At 52.9% G+C, this 25,338-nt stretch overlaps 1 protein-coding gene across 11 annotated transcripts in view; it reads right to left on the minus strand.

Annotated features, from left to right (window-relative positions):
• TRAK1 (trafficking kinesin protein 1) overlaps positions 1–25,338 on the minus strand; it is a 162,536-nt gene that overhangs the window by 64,808 nt on the left and 72,390 nt on the right. For 6 of the 11 annotated variants that reach the window (XM_084753208.1, XM_084753201.1, XM_084753204.1 and 3 more), the window contains one exon: positions 12,013–12,207. Coding sequence is in view for 6 of the 11 variants with exons in the window: in XM_084753201.1 (XP_084609327.1) it covers positions 12,013–12,207 (195 nt within the window). In the remaining 5 variants the exon portion in view is untranslated. Of the gene's footprint in view, positions 1–96; positions 468–12,012; positions 12,208–22,270; positions 22,450–24,638; positions 24,695–24,724; positions 24,852–25,338 lie in introns of those variants that run through there. The other 5 variants (XM_084753207.1, XM_084753206.1, XM_084753200.1 and 2 more) reach the window with 4 other exon arrangements.

Here is a 25,338-nt window from a genome sequence, read left to right on the forward strand (position 1 = left end):
CCGGGGAGGACCCAGTAACCCCCCCCACACACACACACACCCCTAGCAATACAATGCCGCTGTTCATCCCCGCTCTCCCGCAGGGGCCTTAATTACCGTCTGAGCATTCTTCATAATACCAATCCAGCTCATAATAATCCGTGTCAGTGAATTTCTGCATAGTCAGTATCCTTGCAGAGGAAGGAACAGACTTCAGGGCGCCGTGGATTGTCAAGTCAAACGCTGCCATGCCTCCCGGCCCTGCCAGGGCACCCGGCAGAAGAGCACCCCCAAACACTGCAGGATTTGGCTGTGCATTCTTAATGACAGTCTGGAGCCAGGCTGGGCGAGGGGGCAGTGGGAAAGAAGACGCCACAGGGGCCGGGGGTCGGGGCGTGGAGGCTGAGGAAAGGGAGGCAGTTTGCTGAGCGCTGAGAGACCCTGCAAGCCTGGCTGATGAAGCACACCGGACAGCAGCCTTGAGAGGGAGTGGCTGGAATCATCCTATCCAGACGCCCCGAGGGTGACGTCAGGGACACACACCACCACCCTCAAGCCTCAGCCGCTGCTCGCTGCTCGCTGCTCGGCTCTCAATCTAACCGTTGCCATGGAAACCGGCCAGCTCTGAAAAATGATACAGAAATGAAGGAAATGTCTTCCTCCGAGGATGCTGGGAGCAGAGGTGCCATACAAGGAGAAGGAAGCATGTGGGCGTGGCTCACTCGTACAGGCTGAGGGAGGAGACGTGGGCGTGGCTTACAGCCACCACCCCCTCTTTCAGCTGGAGGCCTGGCTCCTGTGCCTAAGCCTGGGTCATTTCAGAAAGTTGGGTTTTTTTCCCCCTTGCATCTGAAAATGGCCACCTTTTAAATTTTGAAAAGGATTGTTTTGGTTTTCTTTCCTTAACTTAAAACATTTAGCGGCCTTTCCTAATTTTTTTCTTAATTTTAAAACTTAAAATCACCACTCAAAGACTTGAATGACCCAGAAAATGGAAACATTTTCATTCACATTCAGTACTATGCCTGTGTCTTTATTGAAACTTCTAGCAAAGTATCAACATACAAATTGAGGGGATGGTGAAGAGCCGGTGTCACACGGTTTACTGTTGCTCTAGTGTGTGATTTAGAACAGGCCCCGGCTGGCATGTGCCGCCAAGGAAGGGGTGAAAGAGTGGGAAGCTTTGCGTCCATGACACAGCGAATGGGCTTAATTTTAAATGTTTGGCAATGCTTAAAATGTCTTGTTACATAACGGAAACACTGGATAACTGGGCAGATCTTTTAGACTTCCTTAGGTTCAACTCCACCCCAGAAGCATATTTTCTCAGCAGAGATAGAGAATCTTTATGGAAGACTGTCCTTGGCATTCCAGAAGATTCTGCAGCACTCTGACCTTGACCTACTAGATGCCAGTAGCTCATCCTCTGACCTCCGAACTTGACCACCAAAAATGTCTTCACGAGCTGGAGAGACGGCTCAGAGGTTAAGAGCACTGGTTGTTCTTGCAGAGGTCATGAGTTCAATTCCCAGCAACCACATGGTGGCTCACAACCATCTATAATGGGATCTGGTGCCCTCTTCTGATGTGTATATGTAATAAATAAATTTTTTTAAATGTCTTCACTTCTTTCCACACAGCCACAACAAATGCTTTTCCTTGAAAATATGAGAGAATCTGTGAATATATGTGAACCCGTTAAGTGGGGTGGTTTAGTAAAGGATTAGAGAGTTGGGAAGATGACTCGGCGAGAGAAGTGCTTGCTGTACAGTCATGAGGGTCTGAGTTCAAATCCCCAGACCACACGGGCTGGAGCCCTTCCTGGTTTTTGTTTTTCTTTTGTTTTGCTTTTAAGCTGGAAATGGCCCTATATGCCACGGGTGGGTGGAGACAGGGGAATCGCTGGGTGCTTACTGTCTGAAGCACCAGGCTCCAAGTTCAAAGAGAGACTCTGTCCCAAAAAATAAGGCAGAACGAGAGAAGCTACCCACTGTTCTCTCTGGACTCGGGCACAGCCGTATACACGCGTACCTGCATGCGTGTACGTACGCATAATAAAAAAATAACGAAACAAGAAAACGAAGCTCCTTAAAGCCTCTTAGAAATCTCTGATGAAGCCACCAGTCCTTTTATCTGTAGCTGAGCACCTCTGTTTTGCAGTGCTATAAATCTCATTAATATTTTATCCATCACACATACAAAGGAAAGCTAACAGGTGGGTGGACACAGAGAAAATGCTGGCCTTGCGGACTCAGGTTTGGTCCGGGCACTTGATCAATGTCTCAGGCCATGCTAGACACTTCAGTGACATCTGCTAAGTGAGGTGACACCAGCACCTGCTAAGGATGGGTGGGGCAAACCAGCAAGACAAGCCGGCTTCCAGCCTCCACATCACTTACTCCTTATACAGAGGAAATGACCCAGCATGAGCAATTAAGAGTACAGATCCTCAGCTATAATCAGGGAGATGGGGCGGACGCACCATTCACTGCGCTGCACTGCACACACTGCCAAGCGCATGGACCACAGCACCGGCAGAGGAAGCAATGGGCTGGCTGTGGGCAGCGAGCGCCACTGAACAGCAAAGCGAGGCAGTTCTGACCACAGCCCCGGGGTCTAAGGGCACTTGCTGCCCTTACAGAGGACCTAGATTCAGTTCCCAGTACCCACACAGTTGTCCAAAACCATCTGTAGCTCCAGTTACAGGGAGTTCAAGACCTGCTTCCGACCCCCTGGGCACCAGAGACACAATGCACATAATACATACATACAGGCAAACCCCTCATACAAATAAAATATATAAATCTAAAATAAAATATATAAAATATAGTGTATCTGGCTCCAAATGCACAGCAACTGTCCCAGTGGCCCTCGTTTAGCACAGGCCTGCACAAGGCCAGTCACGACCGGACTCTCACTCAACACGGCTCACGCTGCAGAGCCAGGAAGAGGAAAGGCCCGAAAATACTCCAGAGGAGCCTCAGTTAATCTGCAGTCCCACTGTGTGCACAAGGATGACAGACATCTAATCTGCTGTCCCACTGTGTGCACAAGGACGAGGGAACTCAGGTGGCAAACACCTAATCTGCTGTCCCACTGTGTGCACAAGGATGAGGGACTTGGATGGCAAACACCTAATCTGCTGTCCCACTGTGTACACAAGGACGAGGGACTCAGATGGCAAACACTGCAAGTCTGACTATTCCCTCACCTGTGGCCTAGAGAGCACCCCACATTGGGGTGGGGTGTAACTACAAATATAATTGGAAAGAAAGAAGAGGCCCCTGTGATGAAAGGAGATCAAAACCTCAAGTTAGTAGGTCATGACAAACACAAAGTCAAGCAGGTGCAGTTGAGGACACCTGTAACCCCAACCCAGAGGCAAGGGGAGCACCGTACAGTCCAGTCTATCCTGGGCTACATAGTGAGTTCCAGTCCAGCCTGAGCTACACGGTGAGACCCTGTCTCAACAACAACAACAATAATAAATAATCATAAAGGTAAGCACTAAATTGAAGAGAGAATTCTCCAACCAGACCTACACAGAGAAATCCTGTCAAGAAAGAAGGAAGAAAAAGGAGGAGGAGGGAGGGAGGAAGGAGACTTCTCTTGTGCTTTTATGTGCAGTTGGAGTTGGAGTTGGAGTCTCTCAGTGGGTGGCATCTGCAGCCCGTTCATATTTTCATTGTTGAGACAGACTCTCACTGAGTGGCCAAAGCTGGCCTTGAACAAGTCTGGCCTCAACCTAGCGATCCTCCTGCCTCAGCCTCACAAGTAGCTTGGATTACATGTCTGTCCTGCCAACTCTGGGTGAGTGTGACTTCATTATCGTACGTGCATGTGTATACAGTGTGTGTACGGGCATGTGTATACAGTGTGTGTACGTGCATGTGTATACAGTGTGTGTACGTGCATGTGTATACAGTGTGTGTACGTGCATGTGTATACAGTGTGTGTACGTGCATGTGTATACAGTGTGTGTACGTGCATGTGGAGGCTCTACCGGGTGTCCTTCTCAGCCACTCTCCCCTCATATATATGGAGACAAGGTCTCTCACTAACCAGAGCTTGTGACCTGGCCAGCCTTGCCAGCCTTGCCAGCCAGCTTGCTCGGGGATCCCTGGCTCCTACCTGCTGACAACTGGGATCACAGGTCGGCCACAGCTGCCTGGCAACATCTGGGTTCTGAGGATTCTAACTCACGTCCCCGTGCGTGAGAAGAGACTGTGTGACCCCTGAGGCCACCTCCCACATCTTTGCGGTGGTTTCTTGATACTGAAAAGAAACATTTCTTCCTGCTTCGCCACCAGCGAGACCTGGCAGGGACGCCCCTGCCTGTGGCTGTGTGTGGGCACTTCAGGACCTATGCTGCCCCCACAGCCTGGCAGATAGGATTCATGATGGGTCTGTGACCGCAGGGTCTGAGGAAGCAACGGCCACTCTGAAGGGTCTCAGGTGGGAGAGAGAATAGGTAGAGCCAGCTTAAAAGATCTGGACCAAGTGTGACAACTTAAGTATTGTAGGGAAAATATAGCCAACTAGACTTAAAAGGAACAGGTGGTATCATGGATGCCGTGACGCCACAGTGAATATCCAAAGAGAGGCAAGCAGGGAACACGCCAACGGATGCGCACAGGGCAGGAGACTCACACAGACCTATTTTAATCCGTCTTAGGAAGCTGGGTAGGTGTGCCTCACTGCTCTGTTCCTGCCACGCAACCTTCTCTATAAGCATTGTTCACTGTGTCTCTGCATGGGGTGGCTATGAATACGCCAGCCGGATGCGGGTGAGGAAACAGGTGCTGTGGGCATAAATCACACCCAGGCAGGAGGAAGGTCAGGCCCAGGGCAGCAAGATGACGGGTTACCCAGGAGGCTCCAGAGGAGAGCAGGATGCCCTAGATGGGGGGAGGCTATGAAAGCTCCGAACCGGGACTTGATCCCTGGGATCTGCGTCTTAAATAGGATGTACGGGCTATAGAGGCTCCCAGACGATCTGGGTTCAGTTCCTGGCACTCACACTCTGCCTCACAATTGTGACTCCAGTTCCAAGGGATCTGATTCCCTCATCTGGCCTCCACAGGTAGCAAGTACTCACACAGTGCACGGACATACATGCAGGTATAACACCCAAGCACATAATAAAAGTTTTTATAAGCCATGTGTGGCGGCCTGCGCTTGTAACCCTAGGGAGGTGGAGGTACGCAGATCTCTGTGAGTTCGAGGCCAGCCTGGTCTACAGAGCAAGTCCAGGACAGCCAAGGCTACATAGAGAAACCCTGTCTCGGAAAACAACAACAACAAAAAATTTATATATATATGAGTAAACAAGAGGAAACATGAATTGCCAAGTGAGGAATGATGCTCGAAGCACCACACTTAAGCCTAAGTACTGGAGCCCTGTTGTGGCTCTCAGGGTCTCAATGCCCCTCCGAACACACCCCCAGGCCCTCCACCTCCAGCACCACCACCTTTGCCCACAGCCAGCCGAAGCCCGGAGACTCGAGGAGGAAGAGAGGGAGGGGCCTGGCTAGAGGGGAGGCTGCCGCTCCAGCTTTCGCGCTCCAATCTTCAGAGCTGAAAAATGTCACTTGGCAGCCAGTGAGACCTCGTGGCAGAAGGCAGTCTGCCGGGAACGGCTTGGTGTAAGCTGCCCCTTCTTACTCCAGGACAGGCAGCCTCCCCACAGGAAAGGAAGGAGTGAGAGTCGCCAGGAGAGGACCTGCAAACAGAGAGGGCAAAACCCACGGCCTGGGTCTCTGGGCAGCTGCCGTTAGCATCAACCCCCTCGCTGGAAGGGGCAGGCAGAGAATGTATCTTGGCACCACTAAGGAGCCTAACTGGGCCTTAGTTCACCACCTGTCAGCACAGAAGGTCCGGGGGAGAAAGCTCATGCCCGTGGCCAGCATGGCACACAGCTGATGCCATCACTTCAGAACACACAAACCACAAGCTCAAAAGACCCCCAAACCCTGCTCCTGCACACACCCTGCTCCTGCACACACCCTGCTGAAGAAAAGCAGCCTGGGGACAGTGGAAGTGAGAGCTGAGCTGTCATGTCAGTTTCCCACCCGAGCTGGGTCCAGCTCTGTCTCAAACTTGCTGAATTAACACGAGAAGAAAACAATCTGTACAGAGCAGCTTGCCAACCATGCTGTTCTTGAGCAGAAAAAGATAACGTTGGAAGCCGGTTTGATCAAAAAAAAAGATGAACAATGCCAGAAGACAGGCATGGGACCATGAGTGTGGGCTGCTCTCCAGAACCCGCGCCCAGGGCAGGGTCCGAGGGCGGCCAGGCACTCTCGCGTGTAGCTGCTTTTGTTCACTAACCTGAGAAGTACTCACTCCTGCAGCACCAGGGCCCGCCCAGACCCACAGCTGGGTGGAGTGTGATGGCGGCAGGGCCACACTGCTCCCACCTTCAATTCCCAGACATCTGAACCATAGGGGAACATGGGCCCAGAGGGGACCCTGCTAATGGGAGTTCACAAGGCCTCTTCCCTGGCCCCCTCGAAGGTATGTATGTGTGCACTCATGAGTACACACGCGTGTGCACACACTCTTCGTTAATTGTGCACACACACACATCCTGAAATGACTGATCACACTTCCAGCCTGCCTTCGTCCCTCTCTAAGAGCCCTCTCCTGGATAAGGCTTGGTCATCTGTACAAGTAACAGCAAAGAAAAGATTTCTTTCCTCTGATACTGTGTAAGACTTCTAAAAAGTCCACAAATGGTGGCTGGGGCAAACTGCTTATATGTACTATCCTGCTGGGTCGGGCTGGCATCTAGAAGCAAGAGGGTCTGGTGTTGGTGGTGGTAGAAGAGGAAGAAGAGGAGGAGGAGGAGACCCCAGGCTTTATCAAACAACACGCTAACTAAAACAAAAACAAAAAAATAAATCACATTCAGCCTTTTAAAAAGATAAGAAGAGCTTGTCAGGAGAGGCGAAAAAAAAAATCTATGTACGAAATGCACATTTGAGCCAGGCGTGGTGGTACAGCCAGGCATGGTGGTACAGTTCCAGTATCCCAGCATGGGGAGGGCTGAGGTGGGAGGGAGAACCACAGCTCAAGGCTGCCTGGCGCCACAGTGAGTTCAAAAAGAGAAAGAGGAGGAAGAGAGAGCCGGTGGGGGAGGTGGGTGGAGGATGGGGAGGAAGAGAGAGCCTATGTGGGAGGTGGGTGGTCAGCAGGCCCCAGGTATGGCACAGGTGGTGAGCAGGCCCCAGGTGTGGCACAGGTGGTCAGCAGGCCCCAGGTGTAGCACAGGTGGTCAGCAGGCCCCAGGTGTGGCACAGGTGGTGAGCAGGCCCCAGGTGTGGCACAGGTGGTGAGCAGGCCCCAGGTGTGGCACAGGTGGTGAGCAGGCCCCAGGTGTGGCACAGGTGGTGAGCAGGCCCCAGGTGTGGCACAGGGGGTCAGCAGGCCCCAGGTGTGGCACAGGGGGTCAGCAGGCCCCAGGTGTGGCACAGGTGGTCAGCAGGCCCCAGGTGTGGCACAGGTGGTCAGCAGGCCCCAGGTGTGGCACAGGTGGTCAGCAGGCCCCAGGTGTGGCACAGGTGGTGAGCAGGCCCCAGGTGTGGCACAGGTGGTCAGCAGGCCCCAGGTGTGGCACAGGTGGTCAGCAGGCCCCAGGTGTGGCACAGGTGGTCAGCAGGCCCCAGGTGTGGCACAGAGAAGTCCTTCTTGGATCAATTTGTGTTGACCATAAGAGGCCAAGGAGGGAGAACCAACACGAGCACGGCCACTTAAGAACAAATATGGTGACCTTCGCACCTGGCGCCTGCTAAGCAGGGCATGACTGCTCTATCTAATGCACATAGGACACTATCAGAGCCCATGAGGCAGTGTGCACCACATGTTATACGTGAGCCATGAGAATTAATTCTGTTGATTATGAAGTTTATAAATAAATGGCTCTTAACAAATCTTAACACGAAGGTCTAGGGGAATAGAGGTTTTTCTTTTGTGTTTTGCCAGAGATGAGCTTTAACCTTGAATTTTTCTCCCCTTTTCTGATGCTCTGAAAGTGGGTAGAATGTGACCAAGTGACCCACGTTTGAATGTTAGCACCCCCTTTTCGCTGTGTCTCTTTTGGGAAGCTTCCTAACCTCTCTGATTCCTAGGATCCTCAGCTATGGACTAGGGAGAGGAGAAACGAGGGTGAGAAGGCCCTGCACACAGGAAGTGCTAAGCATGGATCACTCGTACTTCCTGTGCAGCAGTCTGACCTCAAATGGCCCTCCCTCAGGGCACAGGTACTCTGTAAGCTGTTCTTGCTCTCTGCATTTTCAGATGTATCGGAATCCAGCTGGGGAATTGCTGAAGCAATGCCGGAAAGGTCAGTGTGGAAGGAAAGTTTGACTCAGAAGGAAAGAGGTGGAAGCTTTCCCTCTCCTCAGCGAGGCAGCTCCCCGAGGGCAAAGGTCAGAGGCAGCGCCTGGCTGTCCTTTCAAGAAGGAGAAGCTCTTACCCCCACACGAGATGGCGAGGGCACATCTGCTCTGGTTTTACAGTAAGATGTAACTACCTGCATCGGGTTTCTCACCTTTGTGAGCCCTGTGCCCACAACTCCACCAGCAACAGAGGACACCGCCCCACACAATGCCCACAGTGGACCTAGGAGGGGACCAGAGGACAATGTCTTCTTAGCCACCCACACATAGCCTGACAGTGGTGATTCATGTATCTCCTGGGTTACAGATATGTAAACAGACACACAAAACCCAAACAGGGCGGGGATGGCGGCTCAGTCGATAAGTGCCTGCTGTGCACACATGGGGATCTGCGTTGAATCCCTGAACAAACGTGTTAGAGACGGAGCGAGGAGGACAGCGCCATCCTCTGGCCTCTACATGCACACGCATACGCCATACACATATGCCACACAAAAAATACAAATAAAAAGTAGGGCCACACCTTTAATCCCTCGGGACTCAGGAAGCAGAGGCAGGTGGATCTCTCTGAGTTCTAGGCTAGCCAGGGCTACATAGTAAAGCCTTGTCTTGAGAATAAGAAACCAAAAACAAAACCAAAACCAGGATACCACTCACAGAGCGGGCCCCTTGCTTCCCCTCCTCACTACCCCCACTTATGTCCTTGCGAAGGGCAAGAGCTGTGTCTGTGCAGTTACTAAAACCCAAGGAAACCCAAAGCTGCTGGCGTAAGAACTGCTCAACAAACACCTTAAGTAACAAGGTCCACTGCACTGGAGCAACACCCCACATCAAGGCCCGGCATCTTCACCCAGCCACGGGGCAAAGGCAGGTTTCCCAGTGGCTGCCCACAGCCGAGCAGCGTCCAAGCAGTTCTGCTCTGCACCGGCAACAAAGTTGCAAAGTTGCTGCTGCGACAGTCCTGCCTGGTCTTCCAGTCTGAACACAAGGAACAATGTTACATTTCAGCTGGAAGTTCACAAAACTTTACTTCTCTTTACAGACTATTTGTGGGCTCTCAGGACTTTAGCTTAAGTCTTGCATTTCAAAGCCAATGCCTGGTTGTTCAATTAACAGATACTTTTTTAAAAAAATTCTTTAAAAAAATATATGTATTTGTGTATGTGTGAGCATGTGCATGTGTGAGTGCAGTGCCTACATAGTCCAGCAGAGGGCGTCCAACCCCATGGAGCAGTTGTGAGTCGCCTGATGTGGCTGCTGGGGACTGAACTCAGGTCCTCTGTGAGAGATGTGCATGCTCCTAAACTGCTGAGCCATCTCCCCAGCTCCAATTAATAGAATATTAACAAGCAGCCACCTAGCTCTAAGCACAGAAAGAACCCACAGAAGGAAATGACGAACAAGAAGACTTGAACGCAGCCAGCCTCGAGCACTTTCAGGCCTGCTCTGTGTTCACCTCAGCTCCTCCGGTTGTATTCACACCATGGGACCCACTGGCAAGTCTACCAGGGTTTTCTTACATATATAACTGAAAAAAAAATCAGAAACACAGCCCTGTTTGAGTCTCTGGGTAAAAAGACCGTAGGAACTCTGCACTAGCCCTAGGTCAAGGCAGCCTTGCCTGCCCCAGATGTCTTACAGGGATGCAACCAGCCAATTCTGTGGCAGCCCTGTAAAATGGTCCAGCACTGCCACGGATGATGCTCCAATTAGGATGTGCATCCCTGTGGTCAGTCGGTGTGTGTGAGAAGGAGCAGCAAGGCTCCAACAGAGGAACAGGTCACACAACACGCTTTCTCAAAAGTAATTGTTTCAAGTTACACTGTGGACTCCCACAGGTGAAAAATACAGACCCCACAAGAGAAGTGACTTGGCTCTCCGTGCACAGCGCCACACTCCTTGCTGGTGCAGATGCCCTGGCTAAACAAATGGAGTCACAAAGGCCTTCCGACCCACGAGGAGGCCCACGAGACACTCTGGGTCTGGGTTATCCTATTCTCTGTCCTTATTCTTACTGACACAGGTTATCGGCCGTGCTCACGAAGACGCTGTGGGCAGTGCATCAAGAGTGAACTCACAGGTCGATTCGAACCTACTTCCTCTCTTATTAGTACCCAATACAGAGAACCTTAGACCTGCCCGGCGCACCCTAACGCAGAGGCCTAGAGTCCCAACTTGTTTGTTATACCTGATCTTGGAAACTGGAAAGACTGGTTTACGCTAGTGAAAAATAACTGCAGAAAGCTCAGGGACGTGCCACAGCTGGTTCTCAGTGGCAGAGGCAGGATTGGTTTGCCTTTTTAGAAGCAGAGAGCCTGATGACATATGGGTATGCAAATGAGAAACAAACAACATGTAAATGTCAAAGAGGACATTAACTTAGTCCTAAGACTTCTAGAAATTGCGCGGATGCGTATCTGCACTTAGGCATGTACGTGCATGCAGTGCCCACAGAGGCCAGAAGGGGGCATCAGATTCCCTGAAGCTGAGCTTACAGATGGATGTGAGCTGCCCAGTCCAGGGACTGGGAGCTGAACTGTGGTCTCCCAGAAGGGCAGAAATCTCTCTGAACCGCACGACCGTCTCTCCAGCCCCAGAACATGTGAATTTCTACAGAACGGAACTACATGGATGGAGGTAGCTCTGTGACAGGGCACTTGGTAGCATGTTGGAGGCCCTGGATTCAATCCCACCATGGGAAGAAATAAAGCAACATGTATTGCCCGGTGTGGTGGCGCCCTCCTATAATCTCAGCATTTGGGAGGCTGAGGCAGGAGGATCACCATGAATTTGAGACCATCCTGGACTACATAGAAAATTCCAGGCCATCTTGGGCTACCTAAGTAAGACTCCGTCCAAAAAGAAGAAAGAAAAGAATTTTATAAGGGTGCACTGCAGACTGGTAGAGCATGTACAAGACCCTTGGTTCAAATCTCACCACTGAAAGAATAAAAAAGAAGGAAAGGAGGACAAAGGAATGAAAAGCAGCTGCCATTTGAATAAACATTAGTTACATCGAATATTAACGTTTACATCATTATCCTGTCAGCAGTGCCATCACACTGTGCTCTCCGTCCCTTCCAACCCTCTGCGGCCTCCCTAAGTATCTCACCTGACAGGCAGCGGCTCTGCCACCTAGTGGTGTAACTCCGTACTGCCATGGTTTGACTCCTGGAATTCCAGGAGTCCTGAATTCACTTTGTAGACTAGGCTGGCCTCGAACTTACCAGATATCCGCCTGCCTCTGCCTCCCAAGTGTTGGGATTACAGGCATGTGCCACCACACCCAGAGCAAATTATTATTATTATTATTGTTGTTGTTATTGTTATTATTATTATTATTATTTTACAAATAATTATTGTTAAAACCAGAAAAGAAGGGACATGAGAATAGTTTGAAGTTATTCTGCAGGGTTCAAATGAAAATGCTTGGTCCCCACTATTCATCCAGACCAAAAAGATCCTTAACATGGCTAACCCTTAAGGCCACAGCCCTTGGCCACACCCTCTTGGCCACCCTTCCACAGATGGCAGGCCCAGGACACGATGGCTCACGGCAGACCTGACCTGGGGCCTTGGCAAGGAAGGACTGGTCATCACGCGGCTGTGCCCACAGAGAGGGACAGCGACTTACGGAAGTATTTCAGCGTCTCCTCAATCTGCTCGGTTGTGAGGTCGATGTTGGCATCTGGGGAAATGAGAGGAGTGTGCAGCCAGTCATCGTGGTCGTAGCCGTAGATGGTGTCAGCTCTCAGCTTGTAATGGGGCAGCTGCTCCTCCAGCAGGCTAATGATCTCGACTTCTGGAAGGTTGGTGCTGTTGCACACGTCTGCAGAGAGGAAGACTGAGATGTGAGGACCCACTCTGGCTGTCGCCCTGAGAGCTAAGCTCGAGGCCCATCACTTGTGTTCACGGCCTCTGCAGCAGCATGCAAACTCCAGGCAAGGACGCATCTGGGGTCTTTTCTAATTTGAACTCTACTCTCAGGACTTGGAACAACTGAGGTTCAGACGTGTAATGGGCTTTAGTGGTGAGTAAGCCAATCCTAGAACACTGTACAGCCAGGAACGGTGTCTTAGTCAGGGTCACTGTCGCTGTGACCATGCCCAAAGCAAGTCGGGGAGGAAAGGGTTTATTTCACCCACAGTTCCATACAGAAGCCGTGGGGCCAGGAACCTGGAGGCAAGCGCTGATGCAGAGGCCGTGGAGGGCGCTGTTCACTGGTTCGCTCCCCATGGCTTGCTCAGCCTGCTTTCTTGTAGAACCCAGGACCACCAGCCCCAGGGGTGGCACCACTCACAATGGACCCTCCCCACATCAATCACTAATTTAGAAAATGTTCCACAGGCTTGCCCACAGCCCGATACTATGAAGGCTTTTTCTCACTTGAGGCTCCCTCCCCTCACACAAGTTTAGCTTGTGTTGAGTTGACATGAAACTAGCCAGGACATGTGGCAACTGTGACTGACAGCCACTAAGCGTATACTTCAAAATAACTAGCACTGAGAATTTTGAATATTTCATGGTCCCAACACCATGAAATAAAAGGTGCATGTTTAACGTGATGGATAAACCAATAGCGTGATTGGATCTGCATACAGTCTATACATGCACTAAACTGTGACACTGTAGCCCGTAAGCATGTATAATTGCTGAGTCTAGAAAGATGAGTCTCTTAAGCTGAGAACTCTGCAAGCTGACTGCCAAGAGCTTCCCGTAGCTGCGCCTCCTGCTGAGTGCCTGGGAAGGCAAACTGGCGGCCTCAAGCCTTTGTCTTCTGCCCACAGCTCTCTTGCTGTCTCCTCTCATCACCCACTTACAAGTCAACCCGGTTACCATTTACCCAATGCACCCGATCGCTTCCCGCTGTGTTTACCACAGAAGCCGACTTCTCACCTAGAAGCTGGGCTGCGTGTAGTGTATTGATCCAGCCAGCCAGCCCACCTAGCCAAGCATCCATTTTCCTTCCTCCCATTCTTCGTTCCATACACACACACACACACACACACACACACACACACACACACACACATTCTTCCCTCCCTCCTTCCAGCCTTCATTCCGTCCATCCATCCCTTGAGTACCAGCGGCATAGGAGACACCGGTGAGCACAGCCATCCTGGGCCCCCTCCTGTGTGGATCCAACAAATACACCTGCAGTGGCCATCCTCCCAGGCACAGCTGGACCATGATCCCTTCTCTGACACGCTGTGGCCTTGACCCCTTCAAGCAGAGTCAGTCTCTCTGTTGCTTCCCGTAACCACAGGGCCTTGTCAGAACTCCTATTACTCTGTTAGTAAGTCCTGTCTTCTGAGTTCTGTAGCTGTGAGATGACAATCTCGCACACACAGGCGTCCTTGATTCACCCCTGGACTCCACAGCCCCAGGTCCAGGCTGTGCTCATATAAGGGTGTGGAATGGTGAGTAGGTCTCAGCTCTCCGGCTGCTGAGACCAGCACCTGATAAGAACCAACTTAAGGACCAACAAGGCTTTGGGTTGATAACTTTGGCTCACGGTTTGTGGGGACACAGTCCACCGTGGTAGGAAAGGTGTAGTGGCAAGAGACCAAAATGGCTGCTGGCACTGCACCCCATCAGGAAGCAGAGACAAATGAACATTGGTGTGAAGCTTGCTTTCTGCTTTTTATTCAGGTCAGGAGCCCCGTGGATCGAATGGTGTTGCCTACAACCAGGGTTGCTCTTCCCACCTCAGTGAAACCTCTCAGGAAACTACCTCACACAACACCTAGAGGTGTGTTTCCATGGTGATTCTGAACACAGTCAAGCTGACTGTGACAGCCCACCCACGCTGACTGTGACCCTCCCACACACAGCCCACCCACGCTGACTGTGACCCTCCCACACACAGCCGTCCACACGTGTTTTCAGTTAAACTGCAGCACAGCAGTGTGACAACAGAACAAGGATGCAGACCCACAGTGCCCTGCAGACTTTTCTACTCTGTGCTCACTCACAAGGACACATAATAATAACCACGATGGGTTTCTGGCGCAGCCGTGAGGTCAGTCCATTCAGCGGGAAGCCTACAACGGTCAAGTGCAGTGCGGGGCAGCAGCAGTCTTGTCAACTGAGAAAGCAAGCGCACTCCATGTGGACCTAGCTGGATAAGACAGGAAGGTGAACTCAGGCTCAGGCTTTTGTGCTAAGAACCAGTCTTTAGCTGGGAGAAGCCAAACCGAAAGTAAACAGATGCTCAGGGCAGACGGTCGAGGAAATTGGGAACCCGGATAAAGCTGAGGATGAGGCCGGTTCACCTGCCAATGTGCTCCAGGTAGAAAGGGCAGAAGAGAGGGGACACTCTGGGCTACGGAATCATCACCTGTCACACGGGGAAACAGAGATGCTGAGGTGGGTGCAATTAGAACAGGAAAGATAGAGGGAGTCCAGTTAAAGGGGACAGCCAAGGCCTGACCGCACTCTCAGAAGAAAGAGTTGGCACCAGCGGTAGGAGGGGAGGCCACTTCAGAGGGAGCAAGGGAAGCCTAGGACAGCTTTGCAGGAGACCCACACAAAGACTGAAGCTAGGGCTGGGCCTCCCCTCCTCCTCCTAGCTGAGCCGAAGCACAAAGGCAGAAGACAGTGACAGGGTAGGAGGTGGGGACGCAGGTGGCTGCACAACCAGGTCAGGCTAACCCAAATCCTGTGCCTTTGTACCTGATGAGACGATCCTACAGCACCCCCAAAGCACATGAAATCGTTTAAGAAAACATAGCTATGAATGTCACTCTCTGAGCAAAAGCCTAGCTATCTACAACTTCGCCACGACTCCCAGGAGCCTACACTAGCCCACCTCACTCAGCTCAGCTTGCCTCACGGCAGAACATTCCCAGGCAGGAAGCCAGGCCAGGTTCTCAAAATACTAAGAAAAGAGCTAATGATGGTAAAGTGAGGCCTCTGGGGGTTTCACGTTGCTTTAGGGTCAATCCTGAGACGGGGAAACGGCTGCATCTGGCTGCAGGGGCTTCTCTGCCTGACACAGGATGGATCGTGGCCAGCATATTCGGCATCTCAGCTAGCAAAGCCTAGACCAGACCTGCTGTGTCCAAAGGTCTGTCAAGGACAGAAGCCGTGACTGCCCTCAGAGGGCGATGGCCCAATGTCCTCAAGACTAAGACTTTCTCTTCCCACTCTGTTTGCAAGGAAACACCATCCACAGCAGGCCCAGAGTGAGTGACTCCTTCTCACTATGAGGTGAGGAGCCAGTTCCCACCTCCAGGAGCATCCTCTTAGCTGTTGCACGACCACCATTTGAGGAAGGGGACCTGGGCTCGAGACAGCTGCTGCCAGTCAGCAGCACCTTAAATCTGACCAAACGAGCTCTGCACAGCTGCCCCCACAAAAGGCAGTGGCAGCCTGTCTTCCGGAGGGCGGGCAGGGGACAACACACCCCCACCGAACACCCACATGACAGGCTGCCATTCTCCGTGTCTCCGCCACGCTGACAGTGGGAAGAGAACAGAGCCCAGGGGTGGGTGGACCGTGGAAATCCCTTCTGAGAATAGCTTGTCACTTGTGAGCATGTTGTCAGCTGCTCAGCCACTGGAACCTGACCTGTCCTTCCAGGGCTGGGCCAAAATGCTTTCTCAAACATCCTTTTGTCTTTTTGGGGGGAGGGGGTTAGTTTTTTCAAGACAGGGTTTTTCTGTGTAGCCTTGGCTGTCCTGGGACTCACTCTGTAGACCAGGCTGGCCTCAAACTCAGAGAGATCCGCCTGCCTCTGCCTCCCTGAGTGCTGGGGTTAAAGGCGTGCGCCACTACCACCACCACTACTGAGCCATTTGATCCTTTTATAATGTGGCCAACCATAGAGACATAAACAAGGCTTCAGTCGCCTTTAAAACCCAGGAAATTATGGCCCAGGAAAGTCATGTGGAGGCAGGCAGGGAGCTCTCCTTGACCTCTGGGCTCTGGGGAACTCCAGTGAAAATGGACATGAGTGTGCTGGACAGAGAAGACACGCAAGGCCCGAGAAAAGCATAAAACGTTGGGTGTGGCCCGGCGTGGTGGCGCACACCTTTAATCCCAGCACTCGGGAGGCAGAGGCAGGGGGATCACTCTGAGTTTGAGGCCAGCTGAGTCTATAAAGTGAGTCTAGGACAGCCAGGGCTACATAGAGAAACCCTGTCTCAGAAAATAAAACAAAACAAAATAAAACAACAACAACAAAAGAAAGAAAGAAAGAAGGAAGGAAGGAAAAAGAAAGCTGGGTGTGGTGATACGCACTTGTGATCCCAGAGGGTCCCTGAGGCTTGCTGGGCAGTGTAGCCTGGCTGGTAATCTCTAGGCCAGGGAAGAATCGTGTCCAAGGAATGACACCCAGGGTTTTTCTCTGGCCTCCGTACGCATGAAAATGCAGCCATGCAGCTGTGCACACACAGGGACATATACGGGACACAGACGAGACCCACAGCCAGACCTCCCAGATGGTCCCACCTGGAAACCCAGGACAAGGGGAGGAGGCCAGGATCCCTAGGAACATGGCTGACCTTGTTAGCCAAGGCCGTGCAACTAAGCAGGTGGCAGGCTCAGGGGCAGCTGACACGAGGTCCTTCTGCCACCCACTGATCATCTCTGGAAGCATGTGTGTGTGTAAAACCTGGGGTTTCCCACGATGCCACACCAGGGTTAGGGTGGAAGGCGCCACACATGGGCCAAGGGAGGTTTGTTAAACACAGGGACAAGACCCTCTAGCCATGTCCTTACCACCTGCTCAGATGCAGGGTCTAGTCATCTTGAGCCACACAGGTGACACCAGGGGCATGGTCACAGGAGTCCTGGATGCCTGGACAAAACACACACATGGCACCTTCCATGTAGACTTAAGAGAGAAGTGCACAGATGCCTGCCTTCAGGAAGCCAGGGTCCACACACAGTTCCGCCTGGGAAGCAGCCAAGGCCACAGCTGAACACCTGAACCAGTCTATCCAGCTCGGCCTCTGCTGTTTTCTTTAGTTTCCTTCCGTTAAGACACGCCAACTCCCTGCCGTTCTCCAGGGCTCCCAACCCCCAACACACACACACACACACACACACACACACACACACCTTTTCTTTAACCAGCTATTTTCGATGCCTCTAGAATGTTCACAGCCCATACCACAGCACACGAATATGTCACTCAAATGTCAGCTTGAACTTTGAAGCTTCGCTTGACCAATTCCCCCAGGCTCCCACGGGGCTCAGCACACACACAGTTACACAACAATCCCAGGCAGGTCTTCCTCTGCATCTCCTCCACACTAGGCAAGAGCCACTCAGGAGAAAGGGCTCAAGAATCCCAGGCCAGCCTTGAACCCAGCCCTGAGGACCTTGTTTCAAAAGTCAAGGTGCTTGGAAAGAGGAGCCACGGCAGCCAGGGTGGCAGGCTCATCCTCCTCCCAGATGAACTGCCAACCTGGGCACGCAGGGGGTGCAGCCCTCTGGTGGGTACAAGGTCGTTTCATGTCCCCAGCTCTCTGTCTAGTCTGAGAGTGTCACAGGGCAGTGGCAGAGCCCTGAGTCGTGGGCAAGCACCGAGGAAGTCTACTCCCATGACCCCCGCCCAAGCCCTAAGGTGACCCGCTTCTAAGATGAGGGCACCCCTCAGAGCTGCCTGGGAGCAAGCAGGGTGTACAGGGCATCCCAGGGACCGCAGTCTACAGACGGGCTCTCTCCATCCCCACAGACTCAGACCCTCAGAGTGGGCTTCACGGAGGCCCCTCCCCCGGGAAATTTGTTCTGTGCTGAGGTGACCTACAGGCACTTCTTGCTTACAGCAGAGAAATGGCTCTGAGTGAGTGTTCAAATGTAAAACTCAGAGAAACCTAGAAGTCCGGCTCTCTGGGAGGCGGCTGCTCCTCTTCTGTAGGGCACACAACTGCTGAGGTGGCCAGCCCTAGGTGGAGAAAGGGATACATGGCCAAGGTTCTGGGCCTCTGAGAACAGGGTCCTAACTGCACAGCTGTCGGGGGCAGGGCACACACTGACCATTCCGAACATCTGCAGGCATCAGGAAACATCCGGGAAGGAAAGGATCAAAGGGGTGAGACAGGAAGGCAGAAGAAAAGAGGACGCAGCGAGAGGTCATCAGAGGGGAGAGAGGGGAGGAAGCCGGCACCACACTGCCACCTTCTGGACAGCCAACCTACAGCAAGGCTTCACAAAAACAAAACCAAGCCTACCATATGACCAGCTTCTACCACTCACACAGGTGCTCACCCAAAAGGCTCCAGGTCAGTACATCCCAGAGACCTTTGCACATCAGTGTTTGCCACAGCACCATTTGCAATATCTGGGTTATGGCACCAGCCTGGAACGCAGCATCAGAGGACTGGGTAAGGGAAGTGTGATTTGCAGGCACCATGGAGTGCTTTCAGCCATCAGGAAGGAGGAATGCCATCTGTGGGGAAAGGGTGCAGCTGCAGACTATCATATTAAGCAAATTAAGGGAGTCTCGGCCATGTGCTTTCTTCCATCTGCAGCTCCTAGGTTTTGTACAGATACATAAAAGCATAAAGTCGGAGAGGTACAGCTAACACGAAAGCAGAAATAAAATTGCCTGGGCCCTAGACTGTAAGAACAAAGCTGGGGAAGGAGGTGGGGAGGGCTGAGGGAGGGAGGGTAGTGGGGTACAGAGTGAACGCGCTCAAAGCGCACTGTGTACTTGCACAAAAACAGCCTGTGTAACTGTGTATAAGCAGGCAGGACAGCCCGGAGGCAGGGGTCCTGTCCTGCCACACGGGGCCTTGTAACACCCACCCAAACGGCATCTTCATCTCTCTGGGCTCAGTTTCTCTGTGTGTGGAACAATGGCATGAGGAAGTTGCTCTCTGCCATCAGCTATCTCTCTGAGTCGCCACAGAAAGGGTCAGAGCCTCTTGGGTGGGGGCGGGGGGTAGCAGCCACCACCCACAGCCAGCCTCTTGGGGAACAGCCACCGCTCACAGCGAGCCTCTTGGGGAACAGCCAACGCTCACAGCGAGCCTCGTGGGGGACAGCCACCACCTACAGCCAGCCTCGTGGGGGACAGCCACCACCTACAGCCAGCCTCGTGGGGGACAGCCACCACCTACAGCCAGCCACGTGGGGGGCAGCCACTGCCCACAACCCTTCTCTCTCCTCAAAATGCTGATTTCTGCTGAGTCAGGATCTGAATTTTTATATAAAAATCCCCTAATTTATTTAATTCTTAAGATCACATTTACTTATTTGGGGACATACATGCCACCACCGTGGGAACCAGTTCTCTCCTTCCACCACAGGGTGGTGATCAAACTCAGGTCACTGAGCTTGGTGCCAGGTGCCTGTCCCCCTGAGCCATTTCTCCAGCCCTCAAACCCTTGCTTTGTATGTGCTTGACTAGTTTAGAGGCGTTTAAGCACCCAAGGGCCAAATTAAACTTAAGTCTGCATGCTGGGATTTCGCACCCTGCATTTCTCTGCAGGCCTTGGGAGCACACTGTGACTACGAAAACAGTGACGAGCAAGGGCCTCCTGCCCCCCCCAAAAAACAAGCCACTCATCAAACAGGGACAAACTGCAAGCTCCCATCTGTCTCCACCTCTCCTCCCAGCCCTCTGCACTCCACTGCTTACACACCCAGCCCTCCACACTCCGCTCCTTACACACCCAGCCCTCCACAATCCACTCCTTACACACCCAGCCCTCCACAATCCACTGCTTACACACCCAGCCCTCCGCACTCCACTGCTTACACACCCAGCCCTCTGCACTCCACTCCTTACACACCCAGCCCTCCGCACGCCACTGCTTACACACCCAGCCCTCCGCACGCCACTGCTTACACACCCAGCCCTCCGCACTCCACTCCTTACACACCCAGCCCTCCGCACTCCACTCCTTACACACCCAGCCCTCCGCACTCCACTCCTTACACACCCAGCCCTCCGCACTCCACTGCTTACACACCCAGCCCTCCGCACTCCACTGCTTACACACCCAGCCCTCCGCACTCCACTGCTTACACACCCAGCCCTCCGCACTCCACTACTTACACACCCAGCCCTCCGCACTCCACTGCTTACACACCCAGCCCTCCGCACTCCACTCCTTACACACCCAGCCCTCCGCACTCCACTCCTTACACACCCAGCCCTCCGCACTCCACTCCTTACACACCCAGCCCTCCGCACTCCACTGCTTACACACCCAGCCCTCCGCACTCCACTCCTTACACACCCAGCCCTCCGCACTCCACTCCTTACACACCCAGCCCTCCGCACTCCACTGCTTACACACCCAGCCCTCCGCACTCCACTCCTTACACACCCAGCCCTCCGCACTCCACTCCTTACACACCCAGCCCTCCGCACTCCACTCCTTACACACCCAGCCCTCCGCACTCCACTCCTTACACACCCAGCCCTCCGCACTCCACTCCTTACACACCCAGCCCTCCGCACTCCACTCCTTACACACCCAGCCCTCCGCACTCCACTCCTTACACACCCAGCCCTCCGCACTCCACTGCTTACACACCCAGCCCTCCGCACTCCACTGCTTACACACCCAGCCCTCCGCACTCCACTGCTTACACACCCAGCCCTCCGCACTCCACTCCTTACACACCCAGCCCTCCGCACTCCACTCCTTACACACCCAGCCCTCCGCACTCCACTGCTTACACACCCAGCCCTCCGCACTCCACTCCTTACACACCCAGCCCTCCGCACGCCACTGCTTACCCACCAAGCAGCCCTGAGGCCATAATGGTGATGAATGAACCTCCCTGGCCCCAGGTCCAAGTCCCAGGAAGAGCTGGCTGGAGGCTGCTGCTCTCTCTGGCCTGTCACCCTTGGCAGCAACTGTGACTGGCCACACTGTGCCAAAGCTTTTCAGGGCCCCTTGCCTGCTCTGTACACCCCTGAAAACCATTACACTTTGACATTATAAGGAGTACAGAGTACACACCCAAAGACACAATAAGCCATCCTGCACAGGGGCCACACGTGACATTTGCAATCCATATCTGACAGGCGACCTGGAACATTGTTATCTCAGGATGGAACTGTTTGGAAACTCGTCTAAGCTTCTTTGGGGAACTCCCTCTCAGTTGCGTATTTCTGCAGGTTGTGAAGGTAGACTTCCGGTATTTGGCATAGAGCAGTTAGCCTGGATCACACTAGGCTCCTGAGTCCCGGGACTCTAGGCCTGCATTGCAAACTGAAGCCTCTGGCACTTCTCTTCTGCAGCACAGACATTGCGACTCTACAGACTACCGGGGACAAGCAGAGCCATCTGCTGTTTCACACGCTTCAGTTGGTGAAGGCATGGCCAGAGAGGCTGTGCTACCACGAAGCAAATCAATAGCCAGGCATGCGCACTGAGCCTTCCAGCCACACATGCGCATTGAGCACGGCACTGGCCCCTGCACTGTCTGAGCTGCTTCTAGACCCTGCTAACCTCCGCAGGACTGCTGGGCGAGCACATGGCACTGGCAGACGAGCCGGAAGCACATGTCACAAGCTAGGAAACAAGAGTTTCCTAGCGGGGAGGGGACGGAGGCGGGGAACAAGGCCTCAGAGCCCCAGAGTGCTGGGTGAGCCATGGGCTGAGCAGCCAGGCAGAAGGCAAGAGTCTGTGTCTGAGGTACCGCATGCTCTCAGCAGCCAAGGAGGGTTTCCAGAGCACAGGACAGACAGACAAACATGTAGGAAACCAGGTAGCAAAAGCCAACAAAGTAAGCTTCAGAGAAGCAAACGTCGCTGGAGTCTCAGGAACAGTTGCAGCCTTAAAGTACCAGTGACATTAGTTCAGGTGTATGGACCTGCCCACCACCCCCACCACATGCACACACATGCACACGCACATACATACATACACACACACACACACATGCACACAGGCCCTCACACGGGCTCCTGAGATACATACCCCTGCCAAGCAGCCGAGCTGAGATAGCCAGCCCACCCACTCAGTCACATTTAGAAACAGGGTTTCCAGTGTGAGGCTAAAGGGCAACCCTGAGCAACTGAATGCGGTGCGGTCCAAGTGGGCATGCCGGTTTGTTGTGCAACAGAGCGGGCAGAGACGAGCCGGGCAAAGGGAAGGAGGAGGGGCCTGCTGAGAAGCCTCCAAAGTGCCCAAAGCAAAGCAGATGGTCTCATGCTGGTGACGTCGTGGCCGCCTTACTGTGGGCAAGCACACCCTGGAGTGCCCACGCATCGATGCGATCGGCTATCGATACATCTCCCTGGGCGAAATCCTGTCGCTAGGGAATGGGTGGTGCGCAGCTGTTTGTAACATCCAAAATGATAAAAACACATCGTGGTTAAGGGGGGGAATGTTATCAATTTACGAAAACTTAAAAACACGTGAAGTCGGGCCGAGGAGATGCCTCACTGGGTGAAGCGCCTGCCTTGCACAGCTGAGACTCAGCACTGTGGAGGCGGAGGCAAGCAGATCCCTGGCCAGTGATGAGGAGGAGGCTCTAAAGAGAGCAGAAGAGCGGTGGGCTGTCTTCCAGCTTACACACACATACATGTACACACACGCACAAAACACCCCCTGTGTAGAGATATGTACGGAGGAGATGGTACCCACACTCAGAGGGAGGAGGCCATCAGGAGAGCGACCACCGCCAGCAGAGGAGGCGGCAGCGTGGAAGAAAGGCGCCCCCTCCGCTCGCTCCATTAGCCCAGGGCCAGGAGCTCCACTGCCACCATCGATGCCACCATCAATGTCACCATCGATGCCACCATCGACGCCGCCCTCTGCCCCTGGCGCAGGTGCCGCAAGAACTGCCACTCCACAGCCATTTCTACTGCTGGCTGCCAACCATTGTTCTGAGCGGAACAATACAAAACTATCACAGCAAGCTCTTCACAGGACTAAAGGGCGGAAGCAGCCAGATGTCGACAGACTTATGAACTGATAAATGAATTCAGTACTCCCGAACAGTGGCGCATTATTCAGCCATACAAATAGAGGGCGGGGAGGGTGGGACCGGGAGGCAGTGAAGGGAGTGGGGTGGGGAGCTACAATCTGGACGTAAAGTGAACCAAAAAAAATTTTTTTATTTTAAAGTTAAAAAAAAAAAAAGAACGCAGTGTTGACAGGCGCTCCAACATGAATGAGGCATGAAATCATGGGAAGAAGCCAGCCACAAAGACCACAAGTGGTGTGAGTCTGTTTGTTGTAGCCTCCTAGAGACCGTCAGCCCACCACAGAGAGTGCGCTGGGGACTGCCAGGGGCTAAGATGGTCTCATGGGGAACACTTCCCTTGGGTGGTGAAAATGTCCTGCAGTGGTGACTGTACGGTATTTTAGAGGCACTGGTGGTTCAGCGTCAAGGGCTGAGGCCATGGCCCAATGCAGAGCGCTTGCCCAGCATGTGTGAAGCCTTACGTTCAATTCCCAGAACTGCTCATTTAAAGGGGGAGGGGGGGTAGGGGCACTAAACGCGTTCACTGACTACTGTCGCACGTATTTTAACACAACTTGTGAAAAGCACCCCTGTTCAAGATGACGACCAAACACTAACACACACACAATTAGAATCCAACGGCAAACAAGGAGCCGGGAGACCTCAGGCGAAAAGACAACTGCGGATCACCCAGACTAGCCACATCAGCGAGCTCTGGGTTTGATTGAGAAGCCTGCCTCAATGACCACCACCACCACCACCACCCCTCAGCATCAACCTTGAGTATCCACATCAACTTGGGACACATGTGCACGTGCACCTATGCGCATGTGGGCCCACACATGCAAACATGCACACACACACACACACACACGCACGCACACACACACACACACACACACACAAATATGCACTGTAACACACACACGCAGGAGGGAAATCAGGCTAGGAGTTGGAGAGGACATGGAAAAGTTACACACTGGCAATAGAAATGACCAATGACCTAATGACGATGGCTCTGACAGCAGCACAAGTTTATAACCGACTGAAAAACTTCACTGGGCTCTGCCCTCAAGACAGGTGGGCTCAGGGTACGCATGTGAGACCTCAGTTCAGCTGTCTGGGTCTGAAGTGGCCCTAGCTCTGTCCAATTAGGAGACAGTCTGAATTCAAAACTATAAGTGACTCCACTGGTGTGTGTGGGTGGGCTGCTCACCACCACTGTTCCGCAGGCACCCCTCCCTTCCAACGCAAGCATGCGGGGTTTCTCCCTACACCACAAGCAAGAGAGCAAGCCAGGCCTCAGCCAGTATCAGCCGGGGGCCTGGATTTAGTTCAAGTCTCCACCACTTAGAGACAGCGTCAGATCCCACATACCACAGGCTTGGTCCCCAAGATGCACCCCTCAACTTCAGCTACCAGCAGCAAGCCCCGAGTCTCCACAGTCGGCTCACAGAACTCACAGGAACTCCCCTCCGCTTACGACACACATGAAGCTGTGTCCAGGGCGAGCTCGGTGGTGGCCTCATGCCTTCTCTGCAGCGCTACCTTGCTGGAACCCCGTGTCCTCAGCTAGCAGGAAGTGTGGAAAACACGTTAAAAAAGAAAAAAGAAGAAAAAAAGAAAAAAAAGCATGTCCAGCCATGTGGAAACACGGACAGGACAGACCAGGAGACCGGCAGCGCTGGTCGGCCAGGATTCTCAGCCTTTGCTCCCTGAGGGAGAGGACAGGATCCCTAATGAAATTATTTCCCCCCCTCCCACCATCCAACGCTTTGGTCACAGGCCAGGCAGGAAGTGAGGGTTGAAGGAAAAGGCTGCAAAGCCTGGAGACCTGAATTTAGTCCCCCAAATCCACATTGTGGAGGGAGCAAGCCTGATTCTCTCAAACTGTCCTCCGACCTCCACTCACAGGCCATGGCGCACACACACATGCACAAGCACACATGTATACACACAATAAATGCATAATACATACATAAATGTATATATAACAATTTTTTGTTTTTCCTTTTTTTGTTTTTTGAAGATTTATTACGTAACAGTATTTTGTCTGCATGTAAATGCCCAAAGGTCA

Source organism: Acomys minous, assembly GCF_964271855.1.
Source record: "Acomys minous genome assembly, chromosome: 13".
NCBI lineage: Eukaryota > Metazoa > Chordata > Mammalia > Rodentia > Muridae > Acomys > Acomys minous.